Source organism: Nannobrachium achirus, assembly GCF_963921795.1.
Source record: "Nannobrachium achirus genome assembly, chromosome: 3".
NCBI lineage: Eukaryota > Metazoa > Chordata > Actinopteri > Myctophiformes > Myctophidae > Nannobrachium > Nannobrachium achirus.
The window spans coordinates 61,110,431-61,127,998 of NC_137812.1; the positions used below are offsets into that span (position 1 = coordinate 61,110,431).

The 17,568-nt window shown below is 42.0% G+C and overlaps 1 protein-coding gene across 3 annotated transcripts; it reads left to right on the forward strand.

Moving 5' to 3' along the window:
- Positions 1-681: 681 nt before the first annotated feature.
- Positions 682-17,568, forward strand: dennd1c (DENN domain containing 1C). Of its 3 annotated transcripts, none has more exons than XM_080722898.1 (24): positions 682-813; positions 1,090-1,379; positions 2,250-2,314; positions 3,085-3,128; positions 3,441-3,490; positions 4,094-4,213; positions 4,367-4,436; positions 4,731-4,811; positions 5,588-5,653; positions 6,214-6,267; positions 6,490-6,600; positions 6,708-6,808; positions 8,355-8,400; positions 10,163-10,264; positions 11,404-11,529; positions 12,579-12,680; positions 12,817-12,901; positions 13,017-13,057; positions 13,159-13,209; positions 13,376-13,423; positions 13,886-13,993; positions 14,614-14,699; positions 15,331-15,559; positions 16,320-17,568. In XM_080722898.1, the coding sequence occupies exons 2-24, from the start codon at positions 1,363-1,365 to the stop codon at positions 17,370-17,372; spliced, it is 2,856 nt and encodes a 951-aa protein (XP_080579024.1). In that variant the 5' UTR covers positions 682-813; positions 1,090-1,362; the 3' UTR covers positions 17,373-17,568. The 3 variants fall into 3 exon arrangements, with proteins under 3 accessions (XP_080579024.1, XP_080579025.1, XP_080579026.1); XM_080722899.1 differs by having other exon boundaries at positions 5,597-5,653; XM_080722900.1 differs by lacking the exon at positions 5,588-5,653.

The window sequence follows — 17,568 nt, forward strand, 5'->3', positions numbered from 1 at the left end:
TTTCCTCTATAATATACTGCTCCTTATCCTGTTTTAACCACTACCATCAAAAGGGAAACAACACCGAAAAATGTAAGTGTACAGGATTAGATTAGGATCCTTTATTGTGAAACACTGAACGTCTGTTTTTTGACAGTGTTTTAATTTTTATCAACCACTTTCTTTTTTGGTGTAATTACTGCATGGCCTCACAAAAAGAAAAAGAAAGAAATATATAAAATGTGTTAAGTTTAAGAGAAACTATATGCGAGAAAATATAACTGTAATGGCCAAAATACTGTATATTAATTACTATTTTTTGTTTATTTTGAAATATAGTACGGTACTTGGCAGTTGACAGGGGGACTGTTTAAATCAAGGATGGAGCATGGAAAGAATTACTTTGACTTTATGCAAAGCCCGGTGATGTCAATGCAAAGGAAGTCTAATGCTGCAAATAACTTCCTGTATTTGTAGTAGTAGTAGCATTCAAATATTTGTGTCGGTGTGAGATAGAGCACATGCATACATACATAGTTCTCTCTGTGTGAGAGGGTATGTAAGGGCACTGCACAGTCAAATCCAGAATGTTGATTTAACTGAGTGTAACCAAATGGACCCAGGGTCAATGTGGTTACATTTGTACAGTCATTCTAGGAGTTCAATCAAAACTCATGATTTTACTGTCCAGTGGCCTCATATGTTGGTCAGATGACGGCACTGGAGCTATGACAAAAAGACAGACCTCACGTGTGGAGAGAAAAATGGAAATGAATGTGCTGATAGTTGAAGAGGACAGACTGAGCCAGTGGCGTCAGTTCAGAAAAAGCTAAGGTATGGCAACATGACTGGTGTCTTGCACGCGCGCATTCTATTTCCCCCCCGTTTCTACGGTTTCTTGGGCTGGATATGGCAGCCTGGAATGGATGTTCAAGTGCAGCTAACCTTGGCATGTTAGTAAACGTGCCACAATACCTTGTTAAAGTGACCATTTTGTTACATTTTGTAGTTATTTTACTGTAATTTAACTGCATAATAGAGATAGACAAAGAGACATTCATGGATTTATATTTAAAGGTAACTTTTATTCCCCCCCCCCCCTGGACCCAGGGTATGCAGCTACCCCTGCCATACCCAATTGACGCCCCTGGACTGAGCTACTGACACATGTCAGACCACACACAGGCACCTATGCACACGCACACATCAATCAGGAAGTGTTGTGCTCAGTCTAGTGCTGAATGCGCAGACTGCTGCTCTGTGTGTATGTGTGTGTGTTTATCTGTATTGTCTGCTGATTAGAAGTACATGCCTCTCCAACACACCTGCTGATGTTGTCCTGCTTGCTGACCATCCACATGGGCACAGAGGTGTACCAGCAGCATGGGCTCCAGACTAAAGTAAGTGAAACGGCTCGTTATATCAAACTCCCCATCCTCTATCTGCTCTTTTCGACAGTATGTTCTTGTGGGTTTCAGTACTTCCTCTCGCAACTGCACAGGAAGTGTCTCTCTGCTATTCTGTCTGACAGAATCGCCATGTACAATGAAATGGTGTGTCGACTCTTGTTCGAAGCTGAGTTCAAGCCACCCTCTGCAGCTGTCATTAAAGTACAGGGTTTGCTATTGCTTGTTCATAACCACTTCGTTGACCAGGGGCCCCCACGGGTCTATTTGGTCCCCTCGCCCACTTTTTTCCCCTCTACACTACATTTATTTGCCGTAATAATAATGATAAAGTCATACCAGTGCCTCGATGTTATAAGCTTAGCTTTGTTCTCATTGTTAAAAGATTGTTGTTCAAGGGAAAAAAATAATACTGTTGGAATAATAGCAGGGTGGCTCCAATGCAACACCACTGGTGTTTTAGTATATGAGGTTAGTTAGTTAGCCCATTGCAATATAAAATAGAAACAGTACATCAAAAGAAAACAGGTTTTTGAGCAAGAAGGAAGAAGCCAGTAGGCTTATTTGGAATCCTTTCCTCAATGGAAGAGGTCATTAAATAACATACGATAAAAGCTCAATAAGAATAATACAAAAATACAGGCTTACAAGGTGCCCAGCAGTAGCGATAAAGACATTAAAACAAAAACTGCACAGAAAAAGACGAATGAGTAGGAATTACACATCAGAACTACAATCATATAGTCTGCAGTGAGGAAGAAATAAGATAACATAAGGTGACGTGAAATCAGTGAGGTATAATGTAGGTAGAAATCTTTCCGGTAGTCAACTCACATTGACTGCCAAAATGCCCTTCCTTCTCAGAATAAACCCAGACCGAACATTCAACTGGTTCTTTGAAGCAACTTGCCCTATTACCAGAGACAAAGGTAAGGCCTAATACAAATATCTGAACATTTTGTATAAACTTTTGTTTGGTGCACCCGATAGGCGATAGCTTACCATTGGACTATGCAAAGCTGTCAGACACATCAACTGACTTATTTCTTTGGAAACAATTTTGGTACTGTTGTAAAACATCATCTGACTGGCACAATAAACCATGAAAAGTAGTAATTTAGTGAGTAAGTAATAGAGTGGGACAATGATTCAGCCGGAATCATAATAGTAGTTATTAAGTCATATACGGTACTTCTGTTGAGGAGAGAAGTGGTTATACTTCCTCTCACCTGATAGGGGAAACCACAGACTTGTAAACGCTTGCAGGGGCGTCACAAAGGGGGGGGGGGGGCGGGTCCGAGGCCAAATAAATATCATTTTGGGGGTCCTTCACATGAAAAAGTTTGAGCACCACTGACATAGAAACATAGGTTTTAAAAAAATAGCATATCTACAAGCTCGGTGTGTGTTTCCAGTCTAAATGGGTTAAACCCCCTCCCCCCATGAAGGACATTCATGGGGGACCCGCAGTGAATCCTTGTACCCAGGGCCCAGAATTTGGTGCGACACCCCTGAACGCTTGGATCCGTATTTGAAGTTCCAGCATTACTTTCGAGAGAGATGCAACAAAAAAAGAGGCCGCCATATAAAAACCCGCTGGCCCTTTTTAAATCAAACTGAAAGTAGAGGGTGTTCTATGAAGGATGTGAGAACTTCGAAGAACTGGAGTGACCGTGATGTGTGTTCATCTTCTTCACAGATCCAGGCCTTTCATTTCAGTTTCCGGAGGACTTCAGTGATGAGGTAAACATCAGCTTATACAATGTGTCATGTTTGCAGATGTCTCATTTAGTGCTTATCCACCTGTTTCCGCAAGACTTTACTGTAGCATTATCTGCGGGACACTTCCGGTTAACAGCAGACATACAAGCTCACGTCGCGTCGCAGATGCAACCGTTGTGAGCTTGTAGATCACACTCGGCTGCGACGCCGGAAATGCTGCGCAATGCACGATGGGATGTTGGAAAGTTGTGGATAAAGTGAGCATTAACAGCTTGAGCGTATCTGCCACGTCTCCCACATGCATACTGTACATCCTTCTCTCCTACTCCCTAGGAGTCCCGTGAAGAGTTGCCCAGATTCTGCTTCCCTTATGACATACAAAGGTGGGTCAGATCTACCATGATCATAACATCAGGTTTATATCAATATTGCAGGAGTCTTCAACAGGGGGTCCGGGACCCCTAGGGGGTCCTCAGAGCTACAACAGTGGGTCCTCCAGATCTTTGTGTGATTTCTATATAACCACTTGAACCCTAACGTTCATATTCTGAGAACTTTAGCCAAAAATAGCAGATCTACAAGCTCCCAACGCCTCGCGCTGCGAGGCGTTGTGAGCTTGTAGATCGGCTATTTTCGGTAAAGAGGTTTGGTGTAGAGGTAAAAAGAGCAGACTAAGTACAGAGTTAAAGGTCAAGTTTATTAAGTATTGACGGTTCAACTGGTTACATATCTGAAAACACAAATTGACATGAATCCAAAATACACTGATGATTGTGCTGTCAAACGATGACTATATGGAATCTGGAGGTCCCTGCTTCATCTCTCTCATAGCTAAGGGGTCCTTGGACTGAAAACGTTGAAGACCCCTGCAATATTGTATTTATCTGACTTGATCTTTCTTCTCTCCAATCTATCGTACTTTCTGCCTATATGTCTGTCTGTCGATCCATCCATCCTTCCATCCATCCATCCATGGGGTCATGCAGAGGGAAGGACAGAATGGCAGTGCAGCACTTCTGCTTCGTACTGACAGACCTGGAGGGATGCCAGCGCTTTGGCTTCTGCCGCCTCAACAACAACACTCAGACGTGCCTCTGCATTCTCAGGTACTTCTCAGTGTGTGTGTGTGTGTGTGTGTGTGTGTGTGTGTGTGTGTGTGTGTGTGTGTGTGTATGTAAGAGAGAGATAAATATTGTCAATTTATGATTTGCTGTAAGCGCAAAAGCAACGCAAAAACATTAATATACATTTGGTTACAGCTATCTTCCATGGTTTGAGGTATTTTACAAACTTCTCAACAACTTGGCTGATTACCTTACAAAAAGACAGGTGGGTGTGTATCCTGTTGTTCTGTCTTGTGCCTGCATAATCCACCTAGGCCGATGCATACTCCACTTTTACTTTTTTGGTTCGGCTCTGTCTGTCTGTTCGGCTCTACAACATGACGTCATTCGGGGGGGGCAGGTACCGTCACTAATTCGCCTGTTTTCCGATTTTGTGACTCCCGAGCCTGAAGTAGCTCTAAAAGCTCTAAAAGTGGAGTATGCATCGTCCCTAATACTAAACTCTACATAGTATCACGTATCCTTGATAATACCGTACTAACACTAGACTCCCCTACAGACCAATGAGATGAAGGAGATGCTGGCTGCCCTCTATAAGCAGCCCATGCCGTTGCCTGCTGGCTCTGTCACTCTACAAATGGTAGGTCTAGAAAAAAACAAAGCAAAGGCAGCTACTGTAAGAGCCAGCAGTGGTGGAAAAAGTACTCACATTTTTGAGCGGTAGTAAACCGCTCCATAGAGTGGCTGTGCGTGTGTCTGTAGCCTTTTTCCTCAGCATTTTGCCATAGCAAAACGTGTGTGTGTAGCATAGCCTGTACATCCTAGACTCAAATCCTAGTCTGAAGACGCTATGCAAGCACGACCACCGCTCACTTCACATTGGGTGTGATTTTTTAAGTAAAAGTATCAATACTGCAATGTAGAAATACTCCGTTACAAGTAAAAGTCTGGAATTTAGAATTTACTTGAGCAAAATTACAGAAGTATTGGTATCAAAATGTACTTAAAGTACCAAAAGTACTCATTAGGCAGAATGTACTATATCAAGTTTTCAAATGTATACAAATATTTTGAAAATAGCAGATCTATGTGACGCATTGTGAGCTTGTAGATCGGCTATTTTCAAATGGTCGAAATGTATGTAAGTGGTTAATGAATATTTCGTGATAATAATCAAAATCTACAAAGTAACTATTAACTATAGTTTTCAAATAAATATAGTGAAGTAAAAGTACAATATTTGGATCCGAGATTGTTGTGGAGTAGAAGTAAAAGTATTGGAAATTGATAATTCTCAAGTAAAGTACAAACACCTCTAAATTGTACTTGAGTACAGTACTTACACCACTGACAGACAGACTCCAGTATTTGAGCAGGGCTCTTAAATGGTCAGCGTGTTGTGGTTTTCTCTCTGAGGGGAAGCAGCTATTGGTCGGCACAGAGGTGTCCTGGCCTGGACACGCCCCAGATGGACAGGACTGGGTGAGTTCCAGACAGCCTAACTCAGTCTGGACTAACATACCCAAAGACAGGATAATGGACTAATTCCTGCTGTGAAACCTAACAACCTTCACCCTTGTCTAACTCCTAAAAAATAATACCCACTTCACTAAAACATTGTCTGTACTTATGCTCCTAGTCCTAACCATTGATCTCCAGAAACAGGCTCCCATGAACATGCTAATATTTACTAACTCTTGTGAGTGTGATCTTTGGATTAGTTAGTTGGCAATAATAATAGGTATTATGTTGCCTAACCACTAAATCATATGTACAGTATGTGCTGAGGCATTTGATACCCGGTCTGACTGTCAGAGATGCGCTTTGTGTGGTGTCAAATCAAATCTACAACCCCATGTATTGCTTTCTGTTTTGCTGTCTTGCGTAATATTTGGAACATGTGTCCGTTAGTGTGTTTATGCATTGCCAGAGACACTGAGAGGGCTGAAAACTCATCCTACTGATGCGAGATCTCTTTCTCTGAATGTTTAAAAGTCCCTTCCTGGATATAAAAGCTGTCTTGTCTGCCCTTTTTACCCCAGGTTCCCTATTTCATTGCTCCAGACCCCAGAAGTCTGCCCTCCATCCCTGAGAATGTAAGCATATCGACTAACTAAAATGTTGTGTTTTGATTTGCTACGGTATACAGTATATGCTATTCCAATTTGCTCAATTTATCGTGTGTGTGTGTGTGTGTGTGTGTGTGTGTGTGTGTGTGTGTGTGTGTGTGTGTGTGTGTGTGTGTGTGTGTGTGTGTGTGTGTGTGTGTGTGTGTGTGTGTGTGTGTGTGTGTGTGTGTGTGCGCGTGCGTGTGACAGAGGAACCTAACAGAGTTGGTTGTAGCAGTAGACGTGGCCAACCTGCTCCAGCTCTATGCCAGCATGCTGTTTGAGAGACGAGTCCTGCTCGTTGCCAGCAAACTCAGCACTGTAAGATGCACGCACGCACGCACGCACGCACGCACACACACTCACACACATACACACACGCAGTGTGCTCAGTGTGTATTAATCTCCTCCATGTGGTGTTTGTATAGTTGACAGCTTGCGTCCATGCACTCAGTGGTGTGCTCTATCCCATGTACTGGCAACATATCTTCATCCCTGTCCTCCCCCCACATCTACTGGACTACTGCTGGTGAGATCTAGCTATATCACTGTTGATACATAAGACTATGTGTACTATATGTATTAATAGACTGTACAGTGTATGTATATATTTAGTAATGGACTGTATATGACATTTTATATTTATTATGTATTTATTGACATGTTTATAGAGCAGGGGTCTTCAACGTTTTCAGTCCAAGGACCCCTTAGTTGAGAAAGAGATGAAGCAGGCTCCCCCACAACCTTCTCATAGATTCCATAGTTTCATTGTTTGACAGCACAATCATCAGTGTATTTTGGATTCATGTCAATTTGTGTTTTCAGATATTTAACCACTTGAACCGTCAATACTTAACTTGACCTTTCACTCTTTACTTAGTCTGCTATTTTTCCCTCTACACCAAACCTCTTTGCCGAAAATATCTACAAGCAGATCTACAAGCTCACAACGCCTCGCGCTGCGAGGCGTTGTGAGCTTGTAGATCAGCTATTTTTGGCTAAAGTTCTCAGAATATGGATGCTAGAGTTCAAGTGGTTAATATACAAAATGAGAAAAAAAGCTTCTATCACACAACGATTTGGAGGACCCCCTGTAGTAACTTTGAGGACCTCCTAGGGGTCCCGGACCCCCTGTTGAAGACCCATGTTATAGAGTGTACATGTAGTGTATATTTATTTTAGACTGTACATATATTTATTGACATGTACTGTATGAACCATTGTACCCAGTACAGCTATCTAGTGTCAGAATCTATTTTATTTCATCCATTTTCAACCTTATCTTCATGTAATTGCTCCTCACTAATTCAACAGCTCCTCACTGTGCATTAAAAGATGGGACCATTGCTGTCTACTCGCTCTGTGTCTCAAACTGTGGACAGTTAAAGGACAATTTTGTTTTTTTACAACAAGGGTTCATATTTTAGATTGTAATTAGAGAAAAGAAAAAGTGAGTGTTAAAATGTTTTTATTTGCTTCGTTCTATTGTTTTATCACGTTTACCGTGCTAAAATGTGGGGCATGCGTACGCATGGGGGCATCAGCAAGTGGCTAAATATGTATTTTTAGACACGATAAGCCAGCAGTTTCTTTATTGCTATTTACAGTAATACTTCTAGCCCTCATAAGTCACATCCAACCATGAAAGGTTGCGTTGTATCTTGGGATTGGGCTTATTCTGTGTAAAATGACATATTTAGCCACTTGTAGGTAACCACGCATGCCCCCAAACACTGAAATAAGAATCTCTAAAACAATAGAAAGAAGTAAATGAAATAATTTGAACACTCATCTTTTATATTCTTTAATTACAATCTAAAATATGAACCCTTGTTGTAAAAAACTAAAGAAAAGACAGAAATGTCACCATCTTGTAATGTAGCTTTACTGTGGACCAATATATGAAGACTGAATATTTGTATTATTTAATTCTATTGATTCTACACTATACAGTACTTACCGTAGATCAATCTATCTGTCTTTTGTTCTTCTTCCCTTATTTCCACCTACTTCCTATCCGCCACTTTTACACTGTTGGTTTGTATTGTTTGTTTGTTTTTTTCATCATTTTGTAGTGCGCCGATGCCATACCTCATCGGGGTTCATGCAAGTCTCAGTGAGGTAAGATGCTGATAATTCAAGTAATTCTATACTATCACAGCTTTGTTGACCACTCGAGGCTGAAGTGTAGTTCAATCACGGAATGCTGTAGCCTCCGACTGCTCTCTTGTTTACAGTGCGATGGAAGTGTAAACTTGTAAACGCATACTATCATTTTGATTATTTTGGATCAAATATTTGCCATGGTTTTGCCATGTACTGGATTGCATAATATAACATATAGCAGTGCCAATGCAAGGTTGACTTGAGGTGCAGGTACAGTTGCCTGCACCTTCCATGATTTCCTAGATGTTGCATAGCAAGATGGAAAGAGAAAAGGACACTTCATGTTCAGCTGCCTGCTGCAGATCTTTACAAATTAAGTAATGTGACACTATTATCATGATATTATGAATGAGATTAGAATTTGATGACGGTGTCCACATATTAATAATTAATATGTTAACTCATATAGTGCCAATCCCGAGAAGACTCGTGAAAAATACTCGAGTATCACATGGTGCCAATCCCGAGTATTCTCGTGAAAAGTAATATATTACTGTAACGGCGGATACATTACCGAGAACAATGACCGGAGGTCCGGAGACGAAATCCGTCGCTGATTTCGCATCATCACGGCTCCACGAGCACAAAATAGTCCCATCCATAACATTGAGTAGGACGGGGGATCTCATCTTTAATGTCCATTATCTCAAAACTACACTTTAGAATGGAGGCATTCTAAAGTGTAGGATGGAGGCAGATGCTCGCTTATGTTACACATGTATAAAAGCTCCCGGTCCGCCATTACACAACTCCACATGGACAACGATCGGTTCCGGCGCAGGACGCGATGACGTCAGACCGGAAGTGTTTGCGCTGTGGACTTCTGGCCTTCAAAATAAGATAACGGGGGTGATGCCAACCTGAGACTGGCATCGTGGACTTTATAATCCGTTAATTTCATGGGCACTAAATGAGTAATAAAAACAACAATTTAAAAAACATTTAATGTAAAAAAAAAAATACATTGACATTTTAGTTTTCACTGTGATACCAATAAATAGGAACTTAAAGTACTATGCCTCAACACAATCGATTAATCAAACATACTCTGCCTGCAAGCAAAATGATGACGTAACGTCCTCCGGTGACTCTGGTGATGTTCAGAACTAGGCCAGATCACAGCCCATATGGGGATGATCTTGACGTCATTACCAGGACCATAAGGTCATATGGACTTATGGATTAGTGTTATTGTTTGTAATGTTAGTTGAAATATGAGCATGTAAGGTTATATTCTGGGATATATCTGACTAGTTATGATATTTATCTGGCCTCGATCGGACCTTCTCTGATTCATCCAGGGTGTCCGTTTTCGTGGGCAGGATTTATGTTGGTTGAAATCAGGTGATATTCTAGGCCAGATCTGACTAGTCATTGTTTGACTTGATCTGGCCCCAATCAAGATGTCACTGATTGGTCCAGGTCCTGACCGTACTTGCTGGGCTGGAAATGGGTTAGGGTGTTAAGCAAAGGACCTTCACCAAAGTCATCTTAATATAAAGGATGGTAACTGTCCTTTTTCTATGATATGTGTGCAATGATAGCGCTTGCTGATAGCAATGTTGTTATACTCTTTTTCACTTTCCATTTGCCAGTGTTCCTACATACAAAATGAACATGTTATGGCTAATTAGTTGCATGCTCTTGAACATAAAGAAACATTCATATCTTTTCACAAGCCAGACCTAATTACTGTGTGTTTCTGGTCTTATGACAGAGGGTGAGGAGTCGTGGGTTGGAGGAAGTTGTCATTCTAAACATTGATACAAACACTCTGGAAAATCCCTTTGATGACCTGAAGAGATTACCGACAGATGTGGTAAAGAAACAACACCAACTTCAAACCTGCCTAATAAATACAATTAAATAGCTGTATTGTAATTAGGGATGCCCCGATCAGGGTTTTTTTGCTCCCGATCCGATACCGATCAAATATTATTGCTTCCGATTCGATCCCGATCTTTCCCGATCCGATCTTTTGGCAAGGCATTAGGAAGAAAAAAAATTCTATTCATTCTATCACTTGGTTCTCAACCTTTTCAGGCCGTGACCCCCAAAATAATCATATTTTAACTGGGGACCCCCGACCCTGAAGAGTTGAGGAAGTATATTTTGTATAACACGGTTCTATTGTGAAAATAGCAGATCTACATGCTCACAACGCCTCGCAACGCGAGGAGTTGTGAGCATGTAGATCGGCTATTTTCACAATTTCTGGCTTTAATATTTGACAATTTGGCCAATGTTTAATGTGTCATTTTAGAGGTATTAAAAAGTCCTTAATTTTTCACTTTCGAAATGTGCAGATACCCTCTATACACTTAAACTTTATGTTGATTTGTTTACTGTTGAGAGAGAAAACAATGTTGCACATTAAGTTAATCATCTGGGGACCCCCCCAAAATAATTTGAGGACCCCCCTGGGGGTCCCGACCCACAGGTTGAGAACCACTGAGCTAGTTGACAGTGCAGAGAGACATAATTGCCTTCCTTTGATCCATTAGCAAGGGGCCAATTACTACTTATTGGCATCAGCTGCCAGCTGTACACAGAGTCTGACACAATCACCTTCCCTCTGCAGTGCTCTGTCTGTCTCATTTCTCCAAAAGCCCTTGAATATGATTGAAAATGATTAAGGATTACTGTGATTATGGTAAGCTTACATTTCATATCGCATTCACCTTACCTGTAACTTTCAGTACTCCCAGAAAATATAAAAAAAAAAAAAAAAACTTTTTTTTTTTCTCGATTTTTTTTCCCCGATCTCCGATCTTATAAAAACGGCCATATCGGCGGCCGATCCGATCACGTGATCGGGATCGGGCAACACTAATTGTAATAATTTCAAACATGCCCCTGGCATCTCTTACTCCACACGCCAGCTGTGTCCCTGGCACACTTGGTGTCCTATTGGTGAGATAACAATTGTCACATGACTCCCTGTCGTTCTGTCTTCAGATGTCGGGGCTGAAGGCTCTCCTGAAGCGGCAGACAGCGGCTGCAGGCTATGGTGTTGCCAAGGCCTTCCTCAGAGCTCAGGCCATGCTGTTCGGTGGCTATAAGGATGCCCTGCAAGACACAAAGGTCAAACTAAACATCCCTGGCACTGCTCCTACATTAAGTGCAACTGAACTCTTCATACAGCTCTCCTACTAAATCTAATATGTTCAGTTGTAGTACTTTTTTCTTTTCTTTTTCTTTCTTTTTTTTTTTACTTCAGTAGCCTAAATCTAGCAATTTAACACATTAAACACAATGCCTGTTTTTGAGCGGTGGTCACAACGCTCCTATACGTGGCCGTGTGTGTGGGTCTGTCTGTCTGTCTGTCTGTCTGTCTGTCTGTTTGTCTGTCTGTCTGTCTGTCTGTCTGTCTCCGGGTATGTAGCCTGCAGTAACCTTTTCTGACCACACAGGGGGCGCTGTTGTTCAGGATAGGCCAGGCATAGGCCAGGCACACTCACACACAAACACACACAGGGGGCACACACACACACACACACAGGGGGCACACACACACACACACACACACACACACACACACACACACACACACACACACACACACCACCGCTCAGTTCACACGAGTGTGATTTTAGTTGTGTATTCTACATTTTATGAGTAAAAGAGTACAAATGTATTTGGTATCACAATATACTTACAGTACCAAATGTCTAAATACTTATTATGCAGCTGTTTTATGATCATGTTATAGACGCATTTCTGGTCCACGTTACACTGATAAGAACTAGATGTGTGCGCAGGTCGCTACCAAAATTAGCCAATGAAACCAGCGCTCCCCAAAACAACAGGTTTGGGGATTGGACGGAATTGATTACATGATACAGTCACCTGTGCATTTAGTCTCGATGTTTGTAAACAAGAAATGGGTCTATTGGATTTTATTAGTAATAGATTAAAGTGTTCATCACTTTGCTGGTAAAGATGGAGCTGATTGTAATTACTGGTAGCTTAACATATAAGATAAGCATGTATCAGTTAATGTTCCTTTTGGATGTGCTATAATAACAAAAATTAAGTACTAAAAGTACCTCAAAACTGTACTTAAATGTACTTTGTTGTTAACACAACTGTTTATGTTGGTGATAAACTCACTTTATTTTCTCTGTGTTCAGGAGGGTGAGGTGTGGTTTAGTGAGGAGTTGTTTCTAGTCCACAAGTCTCCAGCTATGACTCAGTTCCTTCAGGGAGCTGTGCATCTGCAGTTCTTCAAACAGGTACTCTGCCCAACCCCCCCCCCCCCCCCCCCCCAGCAGCTGTCAAAAATTCCCCTAGGGATTTTGAATTTCAAATGTTACATGTGTTCTAGTAACACTTTTTTTTTATCTGATGACACTTAACATACATTTTCAGTTTATTGATGAACGCCTGGAGCTTCTGAACAAGGGAGAAGAACCAGATGACCTCTTTGAAGAAGAGATTCGACAGTGTAGAATAGGTGTGTGCGTTTCTGTATTTTTTTATGTCTCTTGCATGGTCTGTGAGAGTGAAGAGATCTCTCATATTTTAGCTCTTCTATAACGCACTGTCCTTTATCTCCTGTCTGTCACTAGGGGGCACCACATCTTACCAGCAGCTTGTAGGTAACCTAAAGGTAACACTGAGTCACTACAACTGACACATTTTAACATTGTTGTAACTCCAATGTTGGAATTGAAATTAATATGACAGGGATGCATTTGCCCTTTTGTACAGAGAGGAGGAGGCGCACTCATCCTCAATATGAAATCCAAGGCTAACATGAAGGTAAATACAATACACGAAATATTCAATGCAAAACATTACATTAAAATTAAATTCCATATACATTTTCCTGGAGTGTGTATTCTTTGTTGGGACATTTATGTGAGTGACCAGATGCTACCTATATCACACAAGCAACTTGTTTAATAATCACATTAATCTCTTCAAGGCCAAAGGTTTCACCAAACGTGGATTAAAGAACCTGCTGATACACAAGGTGTGTGCAAAGCTATGTATATTTGTAGGTTGGCTTTTTACATTTCTTGGAATAGACCTTAAATCTATCAGAGGGTCTAAATTGAGTCTGATTTGTTGCACAACTTTGTTGCACAATGGTGGCGTCAAAAAGAGTGACAATAGCCTATCTACGAGCTCACAACGTGTTGTTACACACAATGGGCTATTTTCCCATTTATTATTTATTATTTATTATTTTAATAACAGTTAATCTTGATATTGATTTAAAGTCATATCACCCAGCCCTAGAAAATGCAACTTCATCCATGGTTGAGATGTAATTGCATTGTGTGTGTGTGTGTGTGTGTGTGTGTGTGTGTGTGTGTGTGTGTGTGTGTGTGTGTGTGTGTGTGTGTGTGTGTGTGTGTGTGTGTGTGTGTGTGTGTGTGTGTGTATGTGTGTACTACGCGCGCGCGTGTGCGTGCGTGCATGTGTGATGCAGGACCACAGTGAAACACACGCTCTTCAGAGGGGTGGATCCGTGGCATTTCGCCGGGCGCAGTCTGACTGCCTGCAGGACCGTCTACCAATCACACAACACTTTGGAACGGTGAGAGCCCCAGCACCAGTGGTGGAAAAAAGTACTCACACAGTATCAATACTACAATATAGAAGTACTCTGTTCAGAATAAAACATTTAAGTACAAAAGTATTGGTATCAAAATGTACTTAAAGTACAAAAGGTATGTCCCCAGTAGATCGTCTATTTTCAAATTGCCAAAATGTATAGGGATGAATTGAGGGATGAAGTGGTTAATGTATGTTTTGTAATAATAATCTAAATCTACAAAGTAACTAGTAACTACAAATTTCAAATAAATGTAGTGGAGTAAAAGTACAATATTTGGATCTGAGATGTAGAAGTAAAAGTATTGAAAATCGGAAATACTTAAGTAGACTAAAGTAAAAAAAAAAACACCTCAAAACTGTACTGAGTAAATGAGCTTACATGTAGTTACTTTACACCACTGGACTTAAGTGGTTTAAGTAACATCTCCCTTTTTTGTGTTCTGTCTGTTACTGTCTGCTCTGCATGCTGCGTTGCTCTCTACGTCCAATGCTGATTTTTTTATCCATGCCTTTACTGTATCTACCACTAATGTCGGTGGATGGTTTGTGGCCATGCCTTGCTCCGCTGTGTTACTTGTACTGTATGTGACATCATGCTAGTCTCGCCCTCGTCGACCTGGGCACAAACACAGGTCATCCGGAGAGGGGGAGACCACAGAGGAGGACACCAGGGACGCTTGGGACGGGTAACAAAATGACAAACACAAGTTAGAGATGGGCCTGTCGCAATTATTACATAATCATCTAATCACACGTTGTTGTGAGCTTGTAGATCGGCTATTTCCACTAGCAATGTTCTTTTTTAAGTAGAACGTTGTCAAATATGTCAGTCATTTCTTTGTATATGTAGGTTATGTGTCATATCTGCCATGTGCAACTTCAAAGCCTAAAAGCCAAACTGAAATGTGATTGTCAACAACAAAAACACAATTAAATAGTTAATCGCAATTATTTGAGTGACAATTAATCGTCATGTAAAATGTCATAATCGTGACAGCCCTAGTTGGAGAGAGTGTGTGCGTGTATGTTTCTGAGAATGATATGTCTTAAAACAGTGGTTCTCAAAGTGGATTCCAGGGACTCTGTGGGTTCCTTTAGGGGGTCTAAATTGACCCATACAAGTCTGTAACTCTGACAGTGTACAAATGGAACCAAATGAACCCTAACGGGTCCATTTGGTTCCATTTGTACACTGTCAGAGTTAAGGGGAGACCTTAAAATCTGAAGGTTTGAGAAACACTGTCTTAAAATATTCCACAGATACACAGAATTTCCTTGATTGTGGCTCTTGCATGTCTGTCCTTTTGTCTGTCTCAGCGCTGTGACCGGGCCAGTGGCTGAGTGTGACTCTGACCTCCAGAAGGGTGAAGGGGATGGTGGCGAATCCCCGCTGTGTGACCCAGAGGAGATGGACCTGCTGGGGGAGATCTTTGAGACGCTGAGCTCCCGGAGCTCCCATGAGTGCGGCCTGCTGTACGGCACGCGCAGCCTGGACCTGTTTGCACTCGACAGCCACGACTACATCACAAAGGTCCCATACAGAAAGGTATTTTTTTATATATCAGAAATCCAGTATGATTTACTCTATATAAGAACATTTTAAGTGATCATTTTTAAAGCTTTTATACCTTGTGGGAGCAGGTGGTGTCACACCAAATTCTGGGCTCTGGGTACAAGGATTCACTGCGAGCCCCCATGAATGTTCTTCATAGGGGGATGAGGTTTAACCCATTTAGACTGGGAACGCATTATTACCCAAATACACATTAAAAAAAATAGCAGATATACAATAGCAGATATACAAGCTCAGAAAAATCCTGAAATGTGTGCAAGTCTTTGAATATTTCAAATCTTTCTAAGGTTTTTTTGAAAAACATATGTTTCTATGTCAGTGGTGCTCAGACTTTTTCATGTGAAGGACCCCCAAAATTATGTATTTGGCCACAGACCCCCATCTCAAAATATTTAGTTCCAGGGACCCCCAGAAGCAAAATTTGAGTTACAAATGTTCGCTTAATAAAGAATACATATATTCAAAGATTTGCACACATTTTCACGACTTTTCAAATTAAATAGCAGATCTACAAGCTTGCAGCACCGCAAAGAAAATAGCAGATATACAAGCTCACAGCACGGCACCGAGTGCCGCACTGTGAGCTTGTATATCTGCTATTTTTCAATAGCCAAAGTATAAAATAATTAAGGCCCCTCCACCTTGGGCCCTGGTAACTCAGTCCCACTCCCCCCCTGTGTGTGAGGGTGACGTACATAATGGAATCATCATTAACTTAGTTTGTACTTTACAGAAGAGCCTGGTGACCCCCAGCCAGGAGAGTCTGTCACTGTCTGTCGGTGGCAGTGACAGCCTGCACAGCTGGAACCTGGAGGAGGGGCTACAAGCCACAGAGGCAGAATCGGACGTGACAGAGGACTCCGATGGGTTGAGCCTCGACGCCTGCGTACCGGAAGTAGAGCCCGAGAGCCTGCTGGTGGCGGGCGAGCCATGGATGGAAGAAACCGGACCAAGAGAGTGTAGAGAGGAGGGGAAGGTCAAAGGAGACAGAGACGAGGTAACTGAGGTGCCAATGAACTGGACAGAAGAAGACATCAACAGATCAGACAGTGAGAGAGTCATAACAGAGGAGGTGAAGGAGGAGACAGGACAGCAGGACATGAACGTGGTTGCTGAAGAGCTGACGGTACAAGGAAGGATTGAGAAGCAGGAGGAGTCTAAAGGTTTGGGAGCCAATGAGGCGGAGGACGGAGGCTGCAGAGAGCAGGTCAGCGGGAGCGCAGAGGAGAAGAGAGGAACAGAGCATGGGGTTCGAAGGCAGAATGATCTACTGAGGGAGCAAAATGAATTAAAGGGGGTGACAGAATCTTTATCCGGGAACAGCGAGACAGGGGACACTCAGCATGGCTGTCACCCTGATAGTGTGGATGTGGTGGTGGAGTACCACCAGAGGCAGGATGACACAGCCAACCTGGACACCACCGCTTCTCCTCAACCTCAGAACCTTGCCGTCGACCCAGACTCCAAACCTTCCTCGGTTGAGGAAAAAACAGATGGCAGACAGCGAGAAAATGAGGAACAAGAGATGGAACGGACACCCTGTCCTCCAAAGGTATCTGCTGCTGTAACGCGATTCCAGTCCAAGTCCTTCAAGCAAATCCTTGAGAACAGGTCCCAGGCCAGCAGCTTGGCTCAATCTGAAAGGACGTTGGACATACCTCGAGGCAGAGCGAAGTCATTAACCCCATCCGTTACGAATGACTCGACAGAAAATGAGGAAGTCCCGCAACCTGTCAAGGTCTCTGAGCTGAAGAAAAGATTTGAGGCGGAACGGTTGGGCAAATGACTGGCAGGTTATCTTCCCACTATCCTGCAAATTATTTAGCGATCGTTCGTGTCTTATGCTTGATGCAATGACTGATGAGTTGCTGTGTGTGATGACCTCCATCACCCTGCATAAAATGTGGGTCCATTTATGCCATTTTCAATCTATATTTGTACAAGAGCTGTATGTCAACCCCTACAAAATGTAGAGACCATAA

Coding starts and splice junctions, on each gene's coding strand:
- dennd1c (XM_080722898.1), top strand. Junction 6,268..6,489: donor TGCCCTCCATCCCTGAGAAT/GTAAGCATATCG, acceptor TGCGTGTGACAG/AGGAACCTAACAGAGTTGGT. Junction 10,265..11,403: donor AGAGATTACCGACAGATGTG/GTAAAGAAACAA, acceptor TTCTGTCTTCAG/ATGTCGGGGCTGAAGGCTCT.